Source organism: Zosterops lateralis, assembly GCF_965231275.1.
Source record: "Zosterops lateralis genome assembly, chromosome: 9".
NCBI classification, from domain to species: domain Eukaryota; kingdom Metazoa; phylum Chordata; class Aves; order Passeriformes; family Zosteropidae; genus Zosterops; species Zosterops lateralis.
In genome coordinates, this window is record NC_139769.1 from 29,530,109 (window position 1) to 29,556,715 (window position 26,607).

General features: G+C 38.8%; 1 protein-coding gene across 3 annotated transcripts in view; it reads right to left on the reverse strand.

Moving 5' to 3' along the window:
* KIFAP3 (kinesin associated protein 3) overlaps nucleotides 1–26,607 on the reverse strand; it is a 68,895-nt gene that overhangs the window by 22,891 nt on the left and 19,397 nt on the right. For 2 of the 3 annotated variants that reach the window (XM_083868041.1, XM_083868043.1), the window contains exons 11-18: nucleotides 19,250–19,350; nucleotides 14,852–14,960; nucleotides 13,672–13,784; nucleotides 12,560–12,725; nucleotides 12,216–12,344; nucleotides 11,875–11,973; nucleotides 10,988–11,073; nucleotides 2,595–2,784 (exon numbers count right to left, since the gene is read on the reverse strand). In XM_083868041.1, coding sequence (XP_083724167.1) covers nucleotides 2,595–2,784; nucleotides 10,988–11,073; nucleotides 11,875–11,973; nucleotides 12,216–12,344; nucleotides 12,560–12,725; nucleotides 13,672–13,784; nucleotides 14,852–14,960; nucleotides 19,250–19,350 — 993 coding nt within the window. The remainder of the gene's footprint in view (nucleotides 1–2,594; nucleotides 2,785–10,987; nucleotides 11,074–11,874; nucleotides 11,974–12,215; nucleotides 12,345–12,559; nucleotides 12,726–13,671; nucleotides 13,785–14,851; nucleotides 14,961–19,249; nucleotides 19,351–26,607) is intronic. The other variant, XM_083868042.1, reaches the window with a different exon arrangement.

Genomic DNA, 26,607 nt, shown 5'->3' on the forward strand with positions numbered 1-26,607 from the left:
CACAAATAGAAAATGTCCAAAGAATGAAAGGAAAGTTGAAATGGCCTTTATCAAGACTTGTGCCAAAATTTTCTATCTCACCTCCTAGTCTGTGTGCTCCACTGAACTGAAATAAGGACCATAATCACTTTTACACTTGCAGCACTTCAGACCAAAACAATCCATTTAAGTGACTATGCATTTTAAATAGTCAGGCTAGGTTAAAACTTCTCTTCTTTGAGAGCAGAGAATCTTAAAAATAATGTCTTTCTTTGTACTAATAAAGCAAGCACTACATTTTAACTCTGAGGCTACTGCTGCCACTACTTAAAGTGTCTTCAATCAAGAGTGTTAACAGTCAAACCATAACACTCAGAGTTATGGCTCACATGAATTTATAGGAAAATGAAAGCACATGGATAGCATCAGCTGCAGAAAATGTGATTACACAGTTAAAAGACATCTGTTGTTATGTACATTTCAACATAAATTAGGTTATGCACTTTCAGAGCAAGACAGACACTGAGCTCAGGAAGGTAACTTCAGAGATTCTACCACATTTTTCATGTAGATTTAAATTACTGCTCAAGAGAGAGGTTGGCCTGTCATGAAATAAGGAACTCATCTTGCCATCAGCAAGCTCAAAAACTATTATGGTCAAGGTGGGACTTGTACTGAGTGTCAGCCATCAGTGTAGATCACTTCTAGAATTATTAAACTGAAATACAAGTATTTAATTTCTGACTGCACAAAGATTTGTACTTTTGGTGGGTTTGGTTTTTTTTCACTAGGTAATGATTTGTCCTTCAGAACCCAAATCCCTGCTCCAATTGGTACCTTAACCTGTAGCCTTTTTAAAGGAATATTATGTCCCATTTGAGATGCCATATTTCAAAAGTTGAAGTCTAGGAAATTGCAGAAGCACACAACTACTGACACTTGTTGCAATGAACCTGAGAAGTGAATCTACTTTTTTAATATAATCACTCTTTAAAAAGGGCTACCTTTAAAAACAAAAGCACATTTCAAACATCTGCAGAACATATCACCAGAATTCTACCACTCCTTCCCAGTCAAGTATCAATTCCAACACAAAAAATGCAAAAGGGAAAAAAAAAGATTACACTAAAGAAGTAAGCTGCTATAGTAGAAAAAAAAGAAGCCTTATGTTCTGATATCCTTTGAGAACAGTATTTGAAAGGCTACTGAGATCTTGCACAATTATTTTCTTGCAGCAACTATGAGTGAACATGATGGGGTTTAGTGGTTTTGTTTTTTTAGTTACTCTTCCTGCAAATTGATTCGGAGTCACAGAATTTTGTGACTCACGCTTCATGGCAGAGGACTGGACACTTATGTGGAAAATTAAAAACACAGACTCAAACCCAGCAATTTACAAAAAAAGCAAAAATTCATGCCTCAGTTTTCCAGGTGTTTGAGGAGGATCTAAACCCACCAGTCTGAGAGGGTAAGCCAACTCCTAGTTACAAAAAATTCTGGAGACATTTATCCACTGGGCAAATTATTTCATTATTGTCTCCTGCAAAGTTTTTGTGAACCTTCCTCCTGAACAGCTGGCAATACTAGGTTAGGTAAATCAGTATTTACAGAAGAGATTCACACACTTCCCTAAATCCTAGACACACAACAGCAAAAATCATATAGCTAGATTAGTATGAAGTCATGGAATGATGGCCTCTGCTAAGGAATCTACAAGTTTGCTGTGACTCAACTGAAGTCTATCATCAATATCTGCAATAAAATTCCCATTATGCAACTAACACAATAGGCAGAACAAAATTCAGCATAAATTCCACAGTTGTGAACTTAGCAGGGATGAGAGAAGGTTTTTGCTTACAGAAAAAACAAACTACGGACACAAGAAATAGGTGGGAAGAACAAGGCTGGGCCACCTTTACTTGACTCCACTGTCATGGTCCATCAGCTCTGAGACAGGTCTACTCATACTTCTGCAGAGCTGTAACATCTCCTAAAATCATGGATATGCAGTATTTGATCCATCACTAACACCCTGATACCTTGGGATTTTAACTTTTATACCTTTCAAATCTTGTACTGCTTTAGTGTGTAACTCTGAACTCCATATAGAGTGTTAGCTGCTGTCTTCACATTTTGGTCAGACAAAACGATTCCTCTCTGGGCCTGAAACTTAAGTACACCTCACTGTATCAGGCCCTGAGAGATGTAAACAACAGTGAACTGGGGGAACGTGACTTCATTGCCTGAAGCTGTAATTGGAGGATTAACCCCTGATATGTAAATGGACCAAACATATAATTGTCTGAAAAACTCCTGACCATTGCCCATCTTGGCTGTAGCCCCTCTGGGAGGCTGCTGACTGCCCAAGGTGTATCTGTTGAAGGCCTTTAATAAATACCCACTTTTACTCTCTGAATCTAGCCTCTGTTCTAGGTGGCCCCTCCAAGGCATCAACCCCAACAAGGACAAGCCCATCCCTGGCTGGCATCAGTGCTGCTCCCAGTGCCACAAAACAGGAACTGTCCTGCTGGTTTGAGCCAAGCCCAGCTCAAGCTCTCACTGCAAATGCAGAGGTGGCAATCCCAGTGCTAAATACTGACAGGTGCTGCCCTTACCTGCATTGTAGTACAGGTCAGGTCTCTCCAGAATATCCCCCTCATGGATGTAGGGCTCGATGGGATCATCCCCATACAGGTACTGCTCGCTGTCATCCATCTGCCGGCTCTCCACCATCTCCAGCCACTGTGAGTTGTGCCATCGGAACTTCTCCGTCTGGATCTTTTTAGCCCATTCCTCATCATATTCCTGGTAAAAGTCACCACACAGTGGTTTAGGGTGAGCTATAGACAAAGCTGGTGTAACAGGAAATGGCAGGGGAATCTAACAGCACCAAAAGATGCAAGTTCAGGGGCCAGTGATTGAAATGCTCTACTCAGTTCAATGTTCTTAGAGCAAAGAAGGAATTTTGCAAGCATTGGGCATTATTCTGGTTTGTGATGCAGCAGTACAATCTTCCCTTCATGGTTACGAACTTTACACCATTCAGAAAAAACCTCCTGCTTTGAACAGAACAGTTCTATCATCACTCTTCTCATTTGGTTTAATTAAGAAGAGACTCAATTACTGCCAATCTTCAGGGGATTTTTAGTAATTAATTATTAACACTGGCCATATACCCTGCACATCTTCATTAAATGAGCATTTCCTAGGACAACTGGTTATTAAAAAAAATATTAAGAAAAAAGGTTGTGATAAAACCAATAAAATTCTTTTTTTTTTTTTTTTTATGAGCTCCAGCAAGAATTTAATTTTCAACCTCATGCCAAATTGTATGTATAAAGTTGATCAACCACAAAAATGGTAGGTTAGTAAACTCTGAGAGAAAGTTCTCCAGAAAGCTGAGTAAAACAGGACATAGATTCCAGTCACTATGGAAAAATATGCAGGCATGAAATTTCCATCTGGATTACAGCCTAATTGTACTCAAGTGGTGTGATATTCATGTAAAGGAACACCAGCATGAGGGGACATAGCCTGTGGTCACTGCAATCAGCTGTTCAGAGAAGGATCTTCTAAACAGAGCAGATTTTGGGAGCTGTGATTTCCCCAGAGGGAGCACCAAGCCATGGATAACAGTTCCTCAATCCTGCTGGGAAGATAGGGCCCAGCTATCTCTAGGAAGTTCATCAACATAGGAAATCTGCAGATGGTATCCACTTGGGAATAGTCACAAATAATGCACCACGATTTCTACTTTTTTAAACCAATGTATTGTGAGCAAGAATAGCATTCCTAACCAGAATGTTTCCTTTTGTGGGAAGAAATATCCTTATGAAATACATTAGAAGACAGGGGATTGGGATGTAACTACAAAGGAGAGAAAAGTTAAAAATAATTTCTTAACTCTCATGGTGTTTAACACATGATCTAGACAGACTTTCCTCAGAGATCTAAGCTGGAGTAGTTTAAGGCTTTAAAAATCCGCTTTATCTAGCCCTGAACAGGATGACACACAATTAGTGACAATACCTTGGTTGTGGAAGTGGGAATTTCTGCTCCTGCTAGACATGCCCAAGTAGATCTGTCTACAACCAGAGGCCATTAAAGGCAGAGAAGGCAGAATCAGCTGGCTTAGTAGCTCAGGCTAAACTTCTGAAAGTCCTGTAGTCTGAATTGAGGTTTTAAACTGACTTAATATTCAACCAGCCATGTCTTCATTGCTATCATATGTGTTCCACAGGTAACAATTTCTGCCCTGTGCCTTTTCCACCTTTGGACTGGAGGATAACACAAAAAGCAGCTGGCCCTGCCAGTCTGCCAAAGGCTTCTCTGACACTGCCAACAAGTATCTAGAATATCCAAGATTTCATTATGCTCAATTTCTCCAATTCCACCTCTGATCAACACCAATTCCTAGACCTTGCTAATTCTACTCCTCACCATCCTGGCACTCTTGTTCAGTGATACTGCCCAAAACCTGGTGTCCTGCACAACCTCCACACCCAGAGCAGGGATCACCTGTGGGATCTGTAGATACTCTCACTGCCTAGGGAAGCAAAATTCCACTTTCTGTCTGTCAGTATTACTGCAGCCTTATGGAAGGAGAAAAGACAAGGCCAAAATCCAACAAACACATACTTCATACTGTTTGGAAAAGAACACCTCAGGCTATTTCTTGATTTTTGTCCCTCATTTCTACTCCTGATTAAAGAGAAAAACTAGAAGTAACAGTAAAAACTTAGAAAAAAACAAGCTCATCACTGAGATTCATAAAATAACCCATAAAAAAGGACAAGGCATGATTTTCAGTGATGACATCTGACCAGCACCTTGGAAACAGCTCCTTTGCTGCATCTGCCAGAGCTAAACCCTGGGCTGGCTATTATGTCAGCCTCCAGCAGTCGTGAATTACTTAGAAGCTTTAGAAAAACATCTTGTAACTGCCAGAAATCATACTGCAGTCTCAAGAACACTATTCCCAGAAGTCATGATTACAAGGAAGGGGAGGAAAAGAAACAAATTTAACAAACAGCTAATTAGATTAACCTCTGTGAAAGCTGAATCCCTTTTACATTATCCCGTTTACTTTTCAAAGTTCTCAAAAGCCAAAAGGCCATCAGCTAAATCACCTCATTCACATTTACCATCAACACACTTTGAAAACACTTGAATATTCCCAAAGTTACAACCCTAAATGTATCCCACTTCCTGACATCAGAGTTCCATTCACACCACTGTCTGAACATGCTGAATATCTGTCAGAAATAGACATCAAGTTCTTATATCCTCCTGCAAAATCAGTTAACATTTCTCAGATTCTTAACTGATTTTTCCCTCAGATGATGACAGGAGGGCAGAATATTCCTATATATTCTACATTTCCCATCCTATATTAAGAGCTTTAAGAGTCCAGGTATTTTTCCTCAATCATTCATCTAAATTTTGGAAAATGGTATTAGCAATTGAACAGCACATTACTTAAAACCCACATTTTATCCATTCATGTACTTAAGCAACTTTCTACTTGTTGTTCATTCCCAGTGAAAAAAGCAAGGTACAAATGTTACAAAGAAGTGACTGCACCAGAACTAGATCAATGATCAGTTCTGTCAGAAGTTTCATTCTGGCAGCAACCACAGAAAAGAAAGATTTAAAATAATCTAGAATGATTTACATAACCTCAGCACAAAAAAAAGTTCATTTAAGTAGTGCTAGATCAGGAATATGTCTGTAGATTTTCCACGGAAATATGCAGAACCACCACTGGGTAAATGATTAATGGAATAACATGAGAATGGAAGAAAAGCTGTAAATGCAGGACTACAGCCAAAAGGCAGTAAGAAACCAAATTAAAGACATTTAGAGCAAAACAATTCCCTAAAACACTGCAAGTCTTCCAGTAATTATATTTTGAACTATTAAAACATTATTATTATTATTTTGTGGGGTGTTTTTTTGTTTTGGTTGGGTTTCAGTTTTTAAACACATAAAGCACTCCTTTACAAGGGAATTTCTGCAAACATGAAACCAGAAAACTAAAAATTATGGAGATACACCTATAGCTTTGAGCCCTCCAGTCCTTTTAAATGTTAAGCTACTGGAAAAGCACTGCAAGGGAGAATGAGAAGGTGAACAGAATGTACCTATTTTCCAACACCACCCCCCTCAAACACCGCAGTCATGGTCAGAAACTTAAAAGCAGGAATTCTGAAAGCTGATTTTATTCTCTTTGGAGCTCCCTGACATCACTGTTTTTAACATTCGGTTTCCATAAATCCAGAAGTGTCATAGAAGATGTATGGCTTGACTCTGGGAGGAATGTGCCATCCTTTTTGAAGTTCTACTTCCAGCTTTGTTTACTACTGAACCATTGAAATATTATGAAGCGTTAACTGGCCTATTATCAGAGCGTGTCTGTTCCCTATCAGGGTCCCCTTTGTCACTGGCTTCCGTCACACCTTGTATCTGATTAACACACTATAGGATAACACAGAGCTACACAGATCTGCTTTGTGTTCTCTCACAGCTGATGAAAAACAGATTTTCCTTTTCACTTTAATGTGGTTGCCCTTTAATTGGGTCTGTAATAGGGTTCATTTGATGTGATTCCTCATACTGAACTGAAACTGCGATACAATAAGTAGAATGCTCATTATGTTCAAGGCTCCACTTAGTGATTTGTTACATTCATCATTAAAAACCTACTGTTTACATGAAAAATTAACCATTTATTAAGAAAGAAAAGATTTATCTTGTCTAGATATTCAAAAGCTAGATATGTGATTTTAACTCTGTACCTCTATAAACCAAGGAGAGAAACAGATGTTAGGGATCACCTTCTGCAGGTGTCTCCCACACCTACCTTGGGGTAAGTACCACTGCAGGGTAATTCCTTCACAGGCTGGGGGAAAAAAAAAAATTCTTCCACCACTTACACCTGTGCAACCTGGAGTCACTGCTTCACAACCAGCTTCAATACTATAAATATATTCTGACAGGAAGCTCACAAAAATCTGGGAGCTGAAAGTAATGGCCAGATAAGGAAAGAAGAGTAACCATTGATGCCCTCTCAATTTAGGTGGCTCCATAAAATGTAGGACACCCTCAAAGTTCTTATATTGGCAGTAGCACAGTAAAGAAATATTTTTTCCCTCCCTTTTGGAGGAATGCAAGGTATCTCATTGGCAACCTGTTATGTAAGTAACAGATCAGTGGTTTGGCTCACCTTCCTAGTCCTACAAATCCAGAGAGCAAGCATCAGTGCTGAAAGGCAATCTGTCCAGGGCAGGTTTTATGTGAAGACAAAAACAATCAGGATACTCTTGCCCTATCTAAAGCTGCCTGTGGTTACTCTGCTGCAGGCAGAGCCACAAGAAGCAACAGCACCAAAGCAGACTGCTGGCAAATTGAACAGTGAACAGAGGAACTTCAGCAGCTCATCTGCAGCCCCAGCCCCTTGCTGCCCTTCTACCCACCTCTGTTTTCATGCTTGCTACAGGATAACAGGGCAACAAGATGCACCACAGAAAGGAGGGGGTCCTGTCAAGTGAAGGGACAACCTTTTTTCCTAGAGTGACTACAGCACCCTTCATGGAAAGAGGACATCGAGCTGGAGTCAAAGGTTATCTATTTTCAGAGCATGCTGCCTATTCAAATAAAGCCCACACCAAATCCCTGTGATCTGCTCTTCCTTGACTCTAAGAGAGCTGGCCAACATCTCATACAGCTGGCCCCAAATCCCAGAGCACAGAGGGCTCACAGCACATTCCTGCTGCTTATGTGAAATTCCAGCATTCCCAACATGGAGGATTTCCAGCAGGGAGCTTAACTAATGTGGAAAGATGCAAGCTGTTCATTAACAATGAATTCCATAAAAGGCAAGCATTATTTGCCATTCATTACAAATACCCAGAGCAAAGAACAAGAGCTGGAAAAACACCTTCGGCATGAGGCCGTTTCTAAATCCCATGGACATTGCTGTAACTATCTAAAAGATGTATTTTTACTCCTGCAGGAAGTATTGTGAGCCACTCTTGATCATAAGAGAAACAAGATGATACAGCAGGTCTGGATTTGAAGCTGCAAAGGCACTGAAGAGAAAAATTGGGGGAAAGGAGGAGGGTCAGGCTACAGAGTCCTAGGATCTGATGATGGTTAATTAAATATCCTTTGAATAAATGAGAAAAATAGTTTGACTGCAATCAAACTGAGCTAGGAGCAGAAAAAGAATAAGAAAGCTGAGAGATTAGTAGCCCCCTTGACTCTTGATAATGTTGCCTAAGGTGAACAGAATAAAACCATCTCAAGTAAGCTGACATCTCTTTCCACAAGCTTGGAGTTGCAGTTGTCCAGGCTTCTGAAGCAGGGGAAAAGGGAAATTAATTTGCTTGAGACTCCTATACCAGCTGCTGATTCCAGGCTTTCAGCTAAGCCCTGAGAGCTGCCCCACGTTAGGGGTACAACACACTGAACTGGCTGCTTGCTGCCAAAGCTCAGCACATGACTGAGACTGAAGCATTCCTAAATCATCAACTCAGACTTTTTTTGACAAAAGGGATATCTTGCTTCTCCCACTGCAAAGCTGAGACTGCCCAGTATATACTGTGCTAAAGCAGCACATCTGTTTCAGTTCATCAGTGGCAGAGTCCAGCCAAGCTATATTAAACAAATCATCACTAGTGTAACATTTCCATAATTTCTGTGACAATTACTTTACTACAGAAAGCATTTCTCCCCTAAGGCTTATAAGCCATGTGATTTTCTCCAGTGCTATTTCAATCACAGTATATACAGCTCATTGATGAGTGAAAGAAGCATTTGTCTCTCTGAGTAGAAATTATTTTCTAATCCACTCCCCAACATTTATTTTCTGATTTCCATCAGAGGACCTATTCCTGTCAGCATGTGTGCAACAAGAGTGAAAAGTGCAGGTTTGCTTGTTGTGGATTTAGCATAGATAAGAAGTTTCACCATTCCTGGAGAATGTTTAGACACCTCAGCAGGCACTGCTGGTGTAAAACTGCCCCACAACCAAACACCTCTGTGTTTACAGCCTGCTTTAACATTCCTTTAACACCCATCAAGATCTGAGCTTCTGATAATTTGCTCTCTTGTATTTTCTACCATCACTATTTAGAATATGTTGCCTTTTTTGCTTGTGACTTTTTTGTACTGAGAGACACAAGTGCAACCAGATTCCAACACGATTGAGAAAGCAACCAATTAATTAATGGTTCTCTTCGTCTTCCAGAAAAGAGAGCACATTATGCTTTCTGTTCCCCTCAGGGCCATGGTATTTATGCAACTTATAACCCCAACACCCAGATAATAAAGCCAGAAAGACCTTCTTGGTAAAGGAACTCTCCTAATTCACCAGCTAACACCATTCTAAGTGTGACATTGGTCCACAAGCAGGGAAAAATATAATCTACCACCATGCAAGCTGCTCTCAGTATGTGTTTGTTGTGTCCTCCTCCACCCCCAATAACCACAGTACCACATCATTTCTTCCCTATATTCTTCCTCAAAGCCCTGAAAATCCTGCCCAGTGTTTTCTGCAAGTTGAGAAGCCTTTCCCATCCATTATCTTAGCATTCCTCACTGACTCATGGTGAGCATAAAGATTTTGTGTTGTTAGGAAAAAATGCCAAGTACATATTTTAATCAGATGGTAATATTGAATATGAAGCTGTATTTTGGTATGTTTATTCTTCCAGATTCTATAGATTTTACTTAACAATATTACCAGGATTTTTTCACTAACTAGGTATTACAACACACCTCACTGTAAAGCTTCCCCATATGAACAAACCAACATGTGAGTCACTTGGAAATTGCAGTGGCCCCACAAGGTAAAACAAGTGTTGGATGCACTCAAGATTGTCAGATAAAAAAAATCCTTCCACTGTTTCCATTGGAGATGTCACTAGAAATAGCTGATTGTATTAAGCTGAACATAATGCCCATCATAAATAAGTACTAAGTGCAAATTCATCTGTGTTTAAATCTAGTCCTTAATGAATATCAATAGCAACTCTGCCACTGGAGCAAATCTTCATTCCATGCCTCCATGAAGAAAAGACAGAGCCAGATAAAAAGAATTCCAGTTCAGAAAATGTTATGTCATTTTACTGGTTTTAGGGGACTATTAAATTAGAAGACATTATTAATGAGTATAACAGAAGAAGGCAAACTAGACTATATACAGTAATTTGCAGTGTAAGTTCGGCCTTACACTATATTAGACTTTTCAGAGAACAAGCTGCAGTACAGATAATTCAACTGAAAAAGGAACAATGTAGAGGACTGAAAAAAGCAATAGGGAGACAAAGATACTGCTACTCTTGACTAAGTTAAATTGTTCTTGATGATAAAATTTTATTTCATAACAGTTACTTTGTATCCAAAAGAAAGTACAATCACCATAATCCTCAACAGCACATGATAATTTAGTATTCTTTTTTTTCCAATTTAGCAGTGTAATACAACTGTCCCAAAAGTTTACTGTGATCCATGGATAGTTGGACAAACTAAGTTATGTAGCTAAAGGAAACCTATCCAAAAGGTGAAGACAATATTACTGCCTGTTCCCCCAGCAGGGAACAGCCAGTGTCAGGATCACTGCCACGTTTTCTTTTTGAAACAAATATTGGCATCAGGCAATGTAGAGAAGCTGAATAAAGCTGCTGGGTAACAAGAGCCATTTGTCTGGAGAACTAAGAAATAATGAAAGCTTGGCATGCTTATGTAATGTGATTAATTTATTAAAGTCCAAAAGCACTTTTAAAATGTGTAAAGTTACCTTGTATGAATTTTCAAAGTACACACACACACTTTTTAGAAGTTTGATGCACAGCCTAATGATTGTCATTGTGCTCTGAAAATTCATTTTTTATCCACATGATTAGAAAGTTGCACAAGAAAAATACTTTCAATTTGCAATCTACTAAGTTATTTTAGAGCTCTCTTGTGTAAAGAGGCTCTGGAAGGGTAAAGAAGTCAGACCTACCGCTATGATGTCCAGAGTGTTGTCGCAAACCTTGCGGATCTCGGCGTTTTTATCATGCATCAGGTCTATCAGGTATGCTGGGGCTTCTGCAAAGCAACTGCTAAGGAGAAAAACATTTCTTTTAACCCCCTCACAACCCTAGGTTCTTCAAACTGCAAATTTCACTAAGAAGCAGAGGCAGGAATTTTTCATCTCATGTAGCAAGAAAGCATTTTTCAAATGCTGGTGCTTTATCATGCCAGAATTAGCAAGAGATGAAACTTCTTATTTTTAATTTTTTAAAGCTAGCAACCTAGGAATCCATACAGGACACAAAGAACAAACACCCAAATGGCTTCTCAGATATTGCACAGAGATTAAAGGCAAAAAGAGCATGAAGAAGGATTCTTTGTATTGTTAGCAATGTAATCACTAACTTGCTATCCCTCCCAGGGCTAATTCAACCCATTCTGAATGCTTCAATAAAATTTAACATTCAGCTAAGGCCCACAAAATTTCAGACCATGCAACATATTTGTCTAATGGTGCAATGCAAAAAGTTTGCCTATGCTCTACATATGTTCTTCTATGAACTGTGAATTTCATTATGATTTGCAAAACAAATTCAGACAGTGAATCAGATTGGACAGCAACTAATGAGTCAGCTGGTCCAGTGATCCCCCTCGTACTTCCCTCCCTGCACCAAAGCAAACTAAGTTTTTATCTTTATTATTAATCTTACAGTCCCTTTACATGCTAAGGCTGCTTGGGGTTTTTCTTCAGCTGAAATAACCATTTACAAAGAAACCTCTGAGATCATAAAGTTACTGCAAGAGAAATACAAGTCTAACACCAGCAATGGCAAATTAAATGCTGCAATTGTAGATGTTTAATCTGTAAAAAGATACGTGTTTCCTTGATGATGACATCTCTGGTGGCTTGGTGGAACACCATCTGATAAAACACATAGATGATCTGGCAGACAAACTCATCATCTTCCTGCTGAGCTGCAAGGAGAAAAAAAATCCACCACAATTTCAAATCTCACAAATAGAAGCTTTTGATGGTTAAAGAGTTGTGAAGGTTTGGGAAAACCCCAAATCTCTTAGACGACTAAGAATCTAACACTAATGGAGTAAATAACTGCTCCTATTCCTCACACAAACATCACCCCCTGCCCTCCAAGGAAACAGCAATGTCAATTCCAGCTCCTGCTGTGCACAAGTCAACTCAAACACGGCCAATTTACCATTCAGAAGCTCGATGAGTGCAGGGATGATTCCAGATTTAGCCAGCAGAGCAGCACAGGAGTCATCCATGGAGACTGTCCCAATCATGATCACCACTTCCAAAACAAGGTCATCCTCTGCTGAACCTGCTGAGACAGAAGGCAGGAAGCAGGAAGTATTACCTCTCTCAGGAATGCTTAGTCTACTGGCAATTGTGTATTTATCTGAAGACATGCTTCTACTCTTCAGTGTTATGTTTTCCTAAACAACCACAAATTCTAAAGTTAAATAGACCCTCCTCTGAGTGCTCTAAATATTCTTTGAGAGACCCTGCTTTAGAAGCCCAACCCAACTTTGTACAGACCTGGTTTTAGCTTATCCTTGAGATATGGAACCAGTTTGTATTCCTTCAGCACAAGTTCCCAGTCCAGCTCTGGTAAGGTCAAATTTGCAAGTGTTCCCAGGCATTCAATCACAAATTCTTCTTCTTCATCATTTGATACTTGAGCTGCTAAATCACCAACATATTCCTGAATAAAATACAGAAACAACCATTACAAAGGAATAATTTGGGTTTCTGAAGAACTCACATCTCAGCCAAAACAAAGGTAGTTCCCATAAGAAAACTAAAAAGATTTTGCTCTGAAATTAGGACTAATAAGGCAGTTTCAATTCCAGTTGATGAATAACACAAGAAAACATTCCAGCACTCTTCTTCTCCATCCTTTAATTTTCAAAGGATGTGAATCATTTGTTCCAATGTTCCAAAAGTAGTTACTATAGCACAGAGTTTAAAGAAGCTCTTAGAAAAAAAATAAAGCAGATAGAGAATACCATCCTGCCTCACTGGCAGTAGTGGTGTTCTTTACCTAAAGATTTAAATAAATAACTATGAGATTTTCTGAGGACATGAACAGGGGAATAACGGCTTCTACTTACTCACTTCATTCTGCTTTAAGACAATCTGATATTTGATCCACATTTATGAATATGTTTAAAATCTCCATGATTAGAATGTTGTGTTTTCCTCCTTTCTTTGAGAGGGTGGCTTTACAGGATCAATATTTAAATATGAAGTATTTAAAATACCCACACAGTGGGTGGGGGGGGGGGGGGGGGGGGGAGAAACCCTACCAGATTTTTCTCTCTAGGTCCAAAAGCAGAAATTTAGGTTAACTTAATTGTTATGATGTTCACCCCAGCAACTGGGGCTTTTTTGTTTGTTTTGCTTGGGTTTGTGTGTTTGTTTTGATACTTACTGGATAAGGCTAAAGATCTGTTTTCTCCATAGTGAGGGATCCAAACTCTGATCTACCAGCTAAGATAGCCTTAAAAAACAAAACATAAATCACCCCAGGACAGACAAGGAAACTTAAATTGGACACCCTGCAAAACAAACCATGGCAGCTCTCCAGAGCCAGTCTTTTCCAGAAGGATAAAAAACAGAGATAACATTAGGTAAGACCTAATACTTACAATAAACTGGCTTTTAGTTGGTCCATCGTGTTGGGAAATATTTCTGATCATCTTCATTAACAACGGGTCCTTAAACTTCAAAGCCCGCTTCATGAGCATTTTCAAACCATTTCCTGAAAAGAAACAAACACTTAGACAATTCTCCAACTAAAAAATTCTCTCCTCTAAAAAAGAGGAAAGTACTGGCTGATCAAAAATCAACATGCATCCAAAAATGTGCTTTAAGCTTTAAAAGTTTAGAATGGAAAAGTGCACAGCAGTTGGTCCAGGCACAGAGATTACTCTCCTCATTCTATGGAATAAATACGTTGTTATGCTTTTAAAAGTTGATTTACCAAAGATCAGTGGATGGGAACAGATCTGAAGTACTTGACAGCACAGAGCAAATCCTGGTGTTAGCATTATGCTTCCAAAAGATCACCCTGCCTACCTAAAATGTGCTGCTAGCTTGAGTTTCGCTTTTAATATAAAATTGGATCTCCCTGCTCCCCCTTCCACAGAGCTATGCATGGAATTTTAAAGTGGAATTTCAGGCCACAGAATCTCTTGATTGCAATTGTCCCCTTTGAAGGCCAGTAATTGACTGCAGGGGAAAATGTTCAGCACAAGTGAAAGTTGGAGCTACTGAGTAATATAGTTTCATTTAAAACTGCTAGTATGAAAATAATGGAACTTTAAAAGCAACCCAGAGCTACTACAAGAAATGCAGTAGCTAGACCACCAATCAAAATATTAGAACCCAAAAGAAGCTCAATTATAATAAAAAAAAAAGGAAAGATGCAACTAAAAGAATCACTGCTATTCATCCGATACTGGCAGGTGAAACACCAATCAGCCAAAGATGGACTCCAGGCATCAGGCAGAATAAAATCCTGATGTCTCCATACAGCCATATTTTCCCATAGCAATGTCATCAGCCTGTTTATCAGAACTGTGTCCATGTGCAAGAGGTGTGGGCATCTCCCTCAAGTGTCATTCCGGCCAGCAAGAGCACATGTGAGGAGGATGTGGCCATTTGCTTCCAATCATTACCCAAATACATGCATTTTATTTTTTAAAAACACATATATACATTTATAACTGACTCAAATATACATAATTTATATATTTAAGTATGACAAAAGAAAATATACAAAGTGTAATCATCTCCAAACCCCCACCAAAACCTCGGTCCAGTTACCTTCACAGATGAGCTGCACATTTCTTTTGTTGGCAGCAAGGTTAATACAGAAAGAAATAAGTTCCAGGTCAACTCGCTCATCAGGACATTCAAAAAGCATCTTCATTAACTGCCAAGAAACACAAGCACACTTGGGTCATTCATCTTTCCAAAAGCGATAAAAAAAGCAGTGTTATGATATCAACTACAGTACCTTTTTTAAAAATTAGTATTCAGCATTTCTACAGGAACAATGGAAGTTACAAAGGTCAGGGGCATGACATGTACAGTTCCGTTATTTAGGGATAACAATCTCTATAAAGCACCAAAAATGGCAATCATTCATCACCTTAAATTAACTTGGCTCAGTTACATTTTATTGCTACCACTGAAATTTTTGTTTTACTGGTTTTTAGTATTTGTGAATGGATAAATTTGTTTAGAAAACTTAGGTGAATTTAATACAAGAAAAAATGAAGAAAAAAACAACCCACAACTTAATTACACAGAAGGTCAGATTAACACCTATTATCTTAATAAAATTATGACTCTAAACAGAGACTTAATTGCAAAATAATTTTACTATTTTGCTGTGAGTTACTCCATTGATAGGTAATTTAGCTGTCCCTGCAGCACTGTTCTTTATCTTAGCAGCTTCCAGCTAGAACTGAACACTGCCACATCCCACAGACTCCCCAGCAGTAATCCCATTCTTCTGGTCACATTAATGTAAACAGACAATCACCTGTAATCCTGTTCAAACTGTTCAGCAAATGTCAGTGAATTCCCAGGTGGTTCCCAAGGCTCCTAACCTATGGATTGCCATCATTTCACACACCTGCCTCTGTACTGTCCATTACATCACAGGCTGGCTATCCTGGCTCATTTGGTTCAACAGGAACAGGTTTTGAAATGCATTTGGAATATATGAACATGACTAAAATAAACCCATTTCTTTTCCCTCTGGTTCCAGTCCTGGCAGAGAGGCCCTGGACAGCCTCAGGGCCGGGGCACATCACCCTGTTTGCTACCAAAAACCACTCAGTTCATAAGACATGTTCGGATTATAATGCAAACCAGTGTGAAGACAAGACAGATTACTGGAAGAGGAAACAACTAAGCCTAAAGATAAGCAGGACATAAGGTACAAAAACTGTAGCTCAGAAAGGGGTGGGAGGACGAGAAACCAACAAATAATCATTGAAGTTAATGATTAACTAATCATTAAATATTTGTGTGCTTGCCTCCTGCTGGAAAGACAAGCTTGTAATGCATTAAAAGCAGAGAAAGTAGGTGAAGAATCCATTTAAAGAGGAGAAAAATAAAAAGAAACAATAGGATTGCAGGAATTCCCTCCAAACTATTTTACTCAGCCCTTCTGTATGTTTACCTATGATCAGACAGAAGGCAGTAATTCCAAAGGGACCCAAAAAAAAACCCCAAATAAAAACTACATTACAACACAGCTATTTAAGTCTTTCCTGAGACTTTCATGTACTCGTTTAAAAGCTATCATTGATTTCTTCCTCCCTTTCTTAGAAAGGTAGAATCAGATTTCTCTAGGTTGTTTTAAGAACTTATAAAATCCCTGGTTTATTAAATCCTTAAGCCTGACAGTCACGTAAGAGGGAATTAACAGAGAAGAAAATTGCCATTTAACAAGTAGAACATGAGCATTCAAAAATCACCCCCTGCAACTCTTCTGTTACAAAACCTTTAAAAACAGACTTTTAAAATCCTTCAAATAATTTGAAGGGAAACATTCTCATTACTTACACAATACAAAATCTGTGGAAATTAAATGTTTAACAAGATGGGATTACACTGTTAATTACTGAACTACTTCTCTATAAAAAGAAAAAATATATCCAGTTTCAATTAAAGCTGTTCAAATTTTAAAATAATAGTTTCATACGAGTTCCATGTTTCCCATTATGTCTTCATTTAATTTGATCGCTTCTTGCGCCACTTCAAAAGGAAGAGTAATTGCTGCCAAATAGGAAATATTAAAATTAAATTTGTTCTGCTTTTACTATGTCCATTGTCATCTTTTAGTGATTTAACAGGAAGGCAGTAAAAAGACTGCAGCATGTGCAATGAAGAGGCAGTAGTGTTCAATCAGACAAGTCCCATATTGAGTATCAGATACCACAGACCAGCACTGAAATCACTGTGTCTAGACTCTCTGGCACCTGCCTTCACTTATTTACCAGTGACCAGAGGCCAACCCCCACAGCTCTGTGTTCACATACACCTCTGTCCAACCCCCTCCCCAAGCCCAGCTCCAACATCTTTGAATGATTATGCCAGAACTGCATGCCTCAGGAATCTCTCCTGAGCGGCTACTCCCTGACTCTGCTGTTTGAAGTGATGCTCTGGTTTCTGAACTTCAGCAGATAATGGCGGACAGGAGCAAAGGGGGCTGTCAAGAGAGGACGTTTACCAGCATTAAGCTGAAAAGAAGCTTAGAGATCAAAGAGGGGCCAAACAGGACAACTGTGGTGGAAAACATGTGGACAGCTCTGGAGAACCTTGCATACCGCTCTGCGGTAAAATATTAAATATCGCCATGACATCACTGCCTAACCATGCTCTTTGATTGGCCAGGTTATTAGCAATAAAGGCTTTTATAAGCATCTGGATGGCATTTGCACCTATTTAAACAAAACACGCATTGCTGAGGTCTAAACAAGAATGAACTGTTAATACTCACTTTTAACTGTTACTAGAGTAGCACCCACTAACTCCTGCAATCTGCAAGGATGTTTACCCGGGACAGCACGCGCGAGCCCTTGGCCAGCACTTCACATGGCCAGAACTACCACAGGGGGTGCTTTGCCAAGCACTTTCTACAACTGCTAAACATTAATTATTATTTGCCAGTCTAGAGGAACAGCTTTCCTCAAAAAGAGACAAACCCATGCAAGGGCGTGTACCACCACTGAAAAGAGATTTTGGGTTTTCTGGATGGAATTAGATAGCAGTGAGTCCTTTCAAAACAGTCCTTTTCCTGATGCCTTATCCACTTCCTAATGCTTTCTACTACCTGTCTTCCTTGATAACCATCCTAATTTTAAACATTCATTAGTAAAATGCAAGCTCTGGTTGCTCAGATTCTTTTTGAACAGTGTGCAGATGTGACCTGTGAAGCATCAATAGCCATAGTTATACTTTCCAATTTTATTGTTTACTTCACTAAAGCCCATTGAAGGCAGCAGAATTATTTGCTGCTCCACCAGTTTTTGGGCACAGCTCTGTAAGCACTGAAGGTCCAGGAGTCATACCAAGATTCTCTGGGAGCACATCACAAGCAAGTTCTGGTGCAGGAATTTGAGTTTGGCTGGTAACTGCTAGAACAAAAAGGCCCCTTATATCACACAAATGCCTTAAAAAGTAATTGCTTCTTGTGGTAGAAAAGACAGCAGGATGCTTACAAGACCACTTTGTAACATCTATTAGTTGTTCTCACCAGTTCCCCCCTCTCTATTATCCAAAATCATCTTCTACATGGAAAAACTTCACCGATTTTACCATAAGATAACTACTAGAAACATTCTGATAACTTTTCATGACAACTTTCCATTCTGGAGTATTTGATGTTAAAAACCCATTTAGGAGGAAAGAAGATACCATGGTGCAATTCTCAAAAAGCTCCCAGAAAGCTTTTACACTTAGGCAACACAGGGTTTCTCAACATGAGCCTCACCAGGACTGAGAAATAGGTCAGTAAGAGAGGACTCGGTATTTGAGGAAAACAAAAAAACCCAAACCAACATGAAACAACAGAGCACATGCACAGAAGAAACTAAACATACCCACAAAACCCCAAACCCCATAATATTGACTCAAGCATCTTCTTGAGTCAGTAAGTAAGAAAACATAGCCTGAAAGATCTGTGAAGAGCCTTCCACAGTCATCAAGTCTCCCTTTGCTGTACACACCTGCAGTTGGAAAAGGAATTGTCATGTAGGAACGTAACCCTCCTTGGCTGGTTTCCAGTTCATATCCTGCAATGCAGGAAACACTGAAATTTTGATACCCAATGGGATCAGGCAAGAATGCCTTCTAAAACTGTAAAGGAAATACTTTCCACTACATTCCCTAAGGAGCTGCTCTGCACAAGCTTTAATCTCTCTCAAGCTTTCCAATCTCCATTAAGAACCACTGGGTCACCTGTAATTTCAGCAGTTCATTGGTGCAGCTCAGGTGTCAGCAGCAGTGACAGAGATCGGTCACCTCTGCCTTTGCTGGGGACCATGAAAACCCAGAGGAACAGTCCCTGCCTGAGGAGGAGGTGCCTCCCTGCCAAGCAGCACCGCGGCTGTTCCCCTTGTCACCTGCGGGTGTCAGTGAGAGCTCTGCCATGAGCGAGGGACTGGGAGAACGAGGGAAGAAGGATTTTATCAGCTCATCACATACCTGAGGGATGCAGTCCGTGTATGCAAACATCGACTTAAAGCAATCGTCCATGCTGATGTGATACAGAATGCAAATCGCTACTTTTTTGTTATTTTCGTTTCCTAGAAGGAGAAAAAAATATATTAGGAGAATTTCTAGCTGTTGTTAAATACCCAAAAGAGGAAAACGAAAAGCAGAACAATTCTAGCTAATAGAGGGAAAATTTAAATCAGAAATGACACATTAATGAAAGGGTCTTGGCCTGGCCCAGCCAAATGAATCACATATTAGTGCAAAGAGGGAACCAGGGCACTGGTGAATACTCCTTGCTCTTCCCAGCATCTCAAAACACTTCCTTAATCCCACTTTGCAAGGAATATATTTTGTGAAAGGAATGCGTAATAATGACTGGCTATCCACAGAAAGGCTTAATCAGTTTCCAGCTAGACAATTAAGATTTAGCTGTGGATACTCCTACTGAAATAACAAGCTTGTCTTGAAGTGAAATAATAAAGAATGTGCCAATGCCAGAGAGAAAAATAAGAACTACCACTAAGAGGTGTTATAGAAAGAATCCACTGCCTTTCAAGCAAATCACATACTGGTTGTTTTACTCTCCTATATAACAATATTATCCCATGGGTGCCTTTTGTGTTTCATACACATCAAAAACTACATTGGTGTATTTTTCATAGTGATATTTATCAAGGAGAAAGACTCTCAAGGAAAACTGGAGCAGTTAATGTGAGTGGGGTGTGAAGTCTTTAACTGAAAGGTTCTATAAAATCATTTTACACAAACATACAAATGTTTAAGAACAACACAGAGGAATTTGCTTCTGACTCACTGCTGAAACCCAGACTGGGCATTCTCAAGTTCCCCTCTAGCCCTGCATGAGCAGGATATTGGCTATATATGGAATAAAACCTGCATCTGAATGTGTACATTAGTTAAATCAGGATGTAATAAAGTCACCAATTCTAAATTCACTCACAGTTCCTACACAACTCATCAGCAATACCCTACCTCCCACTTCTATATAAGCTAAGTCAGAAAATATCTGTGTAATAATTTGGCAAAGCACAAAGACCTCAAACAGCAACCAACACAGTGAAATTTTCCTTCTGCATACATCACCGGGAGCTGGAATTTCCTTTGAGCAGCAAGGATATGATGCCTTTATCCAGGGAATGAGCCTTTTTCAAAACTGAATTATTCAAAGAGACCCATGAAACCCCTCTGGCAGCTGCCATACAAGTGAGTGAAGTATTCTTAGCCACGTTAACCTAAAATCACAGCTGACCTTTCAAATCCTTCTAGAATCTTACCTGCTTGACAAAACATAACTGGTATCATGATACATTTAACAGCTGGAGGAAGTATAAGGCCCAAATGTGAAAGCTACTCTGACAATTATGAAAATAAAAGCACAGACGGTACCAGCAAACAAAATGAACTGGGTGTTATCTTTAGTGCTTCTCCTCTGACTGGTCATCTTACCTACCTATTCACCTGCAGAAACATTGGGAAAACAATAACTTCATGAAAAAAACTTCCCACGCATACAGGTAAAGGTTTCTTCTATACAAATTTAGAAGTTTACAGAAGAAATTATTCCTTGGGTCTAAGGAAAAAAAAAAATCTATTTACATTACTCTTAACACTTCACTCCATGCCTGTATTTAGGACTTAAACACAAGACACATTTTACAATTACACTAAGCTGGATAATGCAGGAAACTGTGTGTGAAGTAAAAGAGAAGCCAGTATAAAACAGAGGTAAGTTCCCAAAACACCAACAAGAGAAACTGGAATGAAGTTAGACCATATCTTCAGCACATATGAACTGCCAGACCATTAACAAGAATGATGCCCAACTTAACTGTTTAACCTCTGTCCTTTGTGGGTTTTTTCTTCCTCCTTATTTTTGCAAGTTTCATTTGTGCCAACATAAAGCATCAGCTAAGGTACAGTTTTACATCTGGTAAGCTCAACAGCTTCCTGGTATCTGGCAATATTAGTGGCTTATTTTCAATCATAATAGGCTGATATAACAGTAAAGGCCTTCTGTTTTCTTTCTCAGAAGAAACTCTGCATGATTTTCTAATCCCTTTTTTACAAAGGTCCAGCTGGTCAAAATAACCTTTCTGATGCCTGAACACCATTGTGGGTGTCAGTGCTAAATTACAGCACTACCACAGTTTCAAAACTACCAAAAATAATCAAAAATACTCAGACACTCAAAGTGTGAAGAATATGTGGAATCCAAATAAACTTATTTTATCTGAACAAACTCCTAAAGAGTTTCTTTATAATGACCAGCACTTAAATCATTCTATGAAAGTGCATTCCATAAAGTAATTTTCATGACACACAAAAGGCAGACAGCTAGTTTCAAAGAGAGAAACTAAATTTAAATTCCTCCTTCCTGTGGAATATCTGACCAATTTTCTCTGAATTGCCCTGTCCTATTGTCAATAGGGAGAACAGAGAAGAGTTTAAAGCATTTAAGTCACAGACAAATATTGCATAGCCTCAGCAAGGAAGTACTTTTCAATTTTGAATAAAACAAGTGAATTCTACTAACTTGATGATAAAAGTTAACTACAGAACTAAAGCTGAAAGCAAAGAGTCTATAGCTAACCATCTTTTTAAGTTTAAATTAATTTTAATTTCCCAGAAAGGAAGAGATTTCAGGCTGATATCTGCAAGTTTCACTGTTCTACTTTCCCTATGGATGCACTTCGGTGAAGGAAAAGCAGCACCTTGTGATTTTGTCAGTTCTCACACAAAACAGCAGCAACTCCTGATCCACAGAGTCAAACACTGCAGGAAAATCAAGAGGAGGTGGTTGTTCCCAAGAATATAATTTAACACAATGTTCATCTCACGCTCACTTGGGAAGCACAGAACCTGCTGGAAAGCTGACTGAGACCAGGCAGAAGTAGCGGGTTGAAGATTAGGAAGAAGACAAACACAGCAGCTAAAGCATTTTAAACTCGAAGCATCACCTGCAGGCTGAAGGTTACACAAAAGGGGAAGAAATGACAGACTCTGAAAAACCTACCAAGCCAGTTCTCAGCCTTTTACATTGGTACTTCACTTCCAAAAATATTTACTGGCAGCTGCTCACTATTACTGGAATATGTCAGTACCAAGCTTCCTTTTTCTAATTATATTCTACTCATATAAATGCTAATTAATTAACCCTGAGTCAAGCATTGCATAAATACTTGGCTGTAAGAATTTCAAACCCTGCCCAGCACCTGGCTGGAAAACAGCTTTCCAAAGCACCCAAGTGATAGCTTTTCTGCTATTTTTGACCACTGCTGAAGGCCACACTTGGAAAAGCAGACATTGCAAGGAAGACTTCCTTATGACTGGGTGTAGTAAGGATCAATTATTGCCCTAACTAGAAAAAGCAAGAGGAAAAAAAACCCCAAAAAACAGATCTTTGCCAAATGTGTTCATAAAAATCACCAAAGTTTTGGTGGGCTGCCAGAAAATTGTGGCCTAGAAATGCTGGTAAGTTTTGAGCATCAAGCTTTTTATGACTGAAGGTGGAATAGCCAAATGGCCTAAAGCAGTGAGGGCAGCCCTGGAAAATAATGGCCTAGTCGTTATGGATTCTTCTGGTATTTATGGCAATAAAACATGAATCATAATGAACTCATTGGATATTAAATGTGGGGGTCACGAGCCCTTTGATAGGATTTCCACAAGAATCTACCATTAATTAACCAAATAATTATTTGAAAGTGTAACTGAATTAGCCTTAGTTCTTATACAGCCATTCCTGAGAAATTGGTCATTCCCAGCTGAGTGCAGTTAATGCCTTAACAAACCAGTCATTAACTGCAGTTACTGATTTTGTGGGAATTATTGTGTTATAAAATACACTCAACAGTTTATAGAAACAATACTTAGATTTTTTTTTTTTTTTTTTTTTTTTTTTTTTTTTTTTTTTTTTTTTTGCAGCTGTAGTTCAGCTGGAGCAGATGGGATGGAAAAATATCAGGTCCCTGGGGCTGTTTTCACAACTAGTTTTCTGCAAATTAGAGAGGAAAATAAATACATGATGGGTTCTAAGTTCAAAATGGCTTCAGATTTTTAGCCTTTGAACACTAATAAGAAGCCATGTGCCAATTCTAGGGACCAATACCTGAATTCTATGTTTAGTTCTTAATATGGTTAAAGATCTAAATACTATTAGTAGCAGAAGCTAAAAAAAAAAATAAAATTTCTTGCTCACAAGATCAAGTCCTAAATTTTGGTTGACTTTGTGACCTTAAAATAAAAAATCCTCCATTAGCTCCATGACAAAAAGAAACCCTAAAGCTGTAAAACTGAATTACCAGTCTCAGTTGCAGCAGCAGCACTCAGGTTTCAAATGCTAAAGTAAAAAGGAGAATATGAATTATGGACTAAATTATTCAAATATAACACTCTCAGTAAATCAAGCAGCCACCACTTCTAATGGAATAATCAATGTCTCCACTTTAGATATGAAATATGCCCTATCCCACCCATGTGCAAAACATTAACAACACTAAATCAAAACCAGAACACAAATGAAGATAAATACCTGTTAAAATGGCAGAGTGAATCTTTATTTCAGTTTCAAACTCTAACACCCTTACGTGATCTGCTGCAGAATTAGGCAAGGAAGAAATCTAGATTATTAGGAATGTCACAAACTGAGTATCAGATCTATGTGTTGTCTCACCCTAATGTCAGAAAACAGATTAATCAAGAGTTTGTTCAAATGTATCATAATTAGCAGTGATTTTATGAAAAAATTGATAGAAAGGTATCTCCACTTACCTTTATCCCATACCATTCCTCCTAACCAGCTCTGAAACAGTTGGACCTAGTTAGTTCATGTGTGCTTTAGGCACATATTGGTTTGATTTACATACGTAAATATAAATCATATTGGATATATCAGTTTATTTTATCTAGAGAAACTGAAAGAATTTTCAAATCTGCTCAGACTCAAGGAGACTAGACATTGTAAATAAAACATTATGATAGTAATTACATACTAATAACCCCCCTTGTGCCACCTTTATGTTATTTGAAACTGGCTTCATACCATAAGCCTAATTTAAAACCTCAGTGTTGCCATGGCTGAGTTTGGGGTTTAGTTTTCTGGGGATTTTTTTTCCCTTCACCAAAAAACCAGTACATGCAACATCTGAAACCTGGTTACAATTTTTTTCCTAGGAAACAAACAAAGAAGTTTAATGGCAAAACCTAAAGGACTCAAAACTGACTAATTTGAGTTATTTAATGTTGCAACACACACAAAAAAAAAAAAAAAAAAAAAAAAAAAAAAAAAAAAAAAAAAAAAAAAAAAAAAAAGCTGTATGTCTGGAACCCCAGGTTCCATTTCTTTGCCTGTAACTCCATGCAAGACAGCCTGACAGACATTCAGTAACCACCTCAGTGCAGCACTGCCACTCAGAAAGACAACACAGCACAGCCACTGGAAAACTAACACTAATGCTGTAATTAGGTGTGTCCTTTTTTGAGGCAAAGCAAACCCCATTTTTGTCCTTAGGATGGGCTATAATCAAGCATACTTGAACTCTTGTGAATTCACACAGAAACTGGAAGCTGATGAGTTGCAATATGCCATATATCTCACAAAGCAGAAAGAAATCAACTAAAAATTCAGATTAAAGAGAAATCAAGAGATAATAGGATTATCCCTGAAAGAAGAAGGTAAAGCTGCTTCTCTTTTCTCTACAAAAGTATTATGGTTTGGGTCAGGCTATGAAGAGATAGAAAAAAGAATTAACAATTGTTGTTATTACCAGAAATTAGAACTCAGAACAAGTTCTTAGTCTGATCCAAACTAAGGAAATATACACTTCCAAAGTAAGTGGAAAAAATTCTAAGCAAAGATCTTCTTCTAGAAGTCTCCACCATGCTACATGATTAAATGGAAATGTACAGGACATGCATAATTTTTGTCATATCTGCACTATTATTTCATTAAAATAAACCAACTGTTCCAATTAAAATTACTAGAAAACATTGAGACTTTTTGGATCTAAACACAGCTTTCTAATCTAGTTTGGAATTCAGTGGGAAAGGACATAGGTGGAGGTTTTCGGTGCTCCTGGCTCCACAGCAGAGCAGCTCAGCTCTGAAAGGATGGTGCAGCTGGATTCCAACATGCTCCTGTGCTTGAAGGAAGAACAGACCCAATGCAGGATGCTGCCTCTTGCCTTGAGAAAGGGATGATTCACCACTCTGAAATGGACACTGCTTTTACCCCTGTTCTGAAGATGCTGCAGTACAAAGCTGAGGTTCAAATCTACTAAGCCCAAAAGGTGGAGTTAAATATTGGTTGAGCTTTTGAGTCTTCCAGATAGCAAGAATTGAGCTCCATATTACTCAAGCACCCATTTAAAAGGGTTTGAAGAGAATATTAAACTGCCAAAGCATTTCTCACCTCAGCAACTGCTGACATGGGGAACCTACAGTTGGTCTCCTGGACTGCAACAATCATTTGAGAAACTCTTAAGGAAGGAACAAACTTCTGAGTTAAGGTGCTTCCACATGTCCTGAAGGAAAGCAGAGAGTAACCTTTCTTCCTTACACCTGAACTTGTAAAATCTTCAGGAGCTCTAGGACACTCCAGCAGAAAAATTGTTCTACATGGTCCTTTGAGGTGACCCCTCCACCTGCAGCCCTCACAACAGCTCTGGAAAAGGTGCTCCTCTCTTCCACCCTGGCCCTCTTCATGATGAAACCACCACAGCTCAGGAAGATTAGCACAAGTGCCCCACCCCTTCTTTATGGAGATTTTTCCAAGAAACCAGAACTAGTTGTTTGTGTTCTGTAATGCTTCCGGCATCCAAGTTAAGCTCTGTAAAGCTTTCAGATGTCAACAGTTCAGCAGAAGATTAGATTTACTTTTTACTATTAAGTATTAATTTGCTCTTGCAATAAGCTAAGGAACCATTAAAAGCTTTGAATTAATCAGTCACATCTTGTAAGCTCCACAGCAGAAATACTGGCTCAGGGAATCCTTTCCATTTGTGAGTTCAGTGAATTTCCAACAATTCAGCTCCCTCATCTTTAGATTGCTGCCATTTCTCCACTCCTGTCCTTGCTGCTGCCATGAACATTTTTATTTTCAGTCAACACACAGGAAGTTAGTTTCTTTTGTTCCACTCAAGTTACCATCTCTACTAAAAAAAGCCAATAACACAGGTAAATTCACACATGCAGTTGTGTGTGTGAAAGCAAGGAGCTTTCACTCACCTGATACTGGTGAGTCTCTGCATTCAGTTCTGTATTTCTCAAAATGAGAAGTCATTTAATCTTTAAAGTTTGCTGTCTGATCCACATTCAAGGTATCTAAA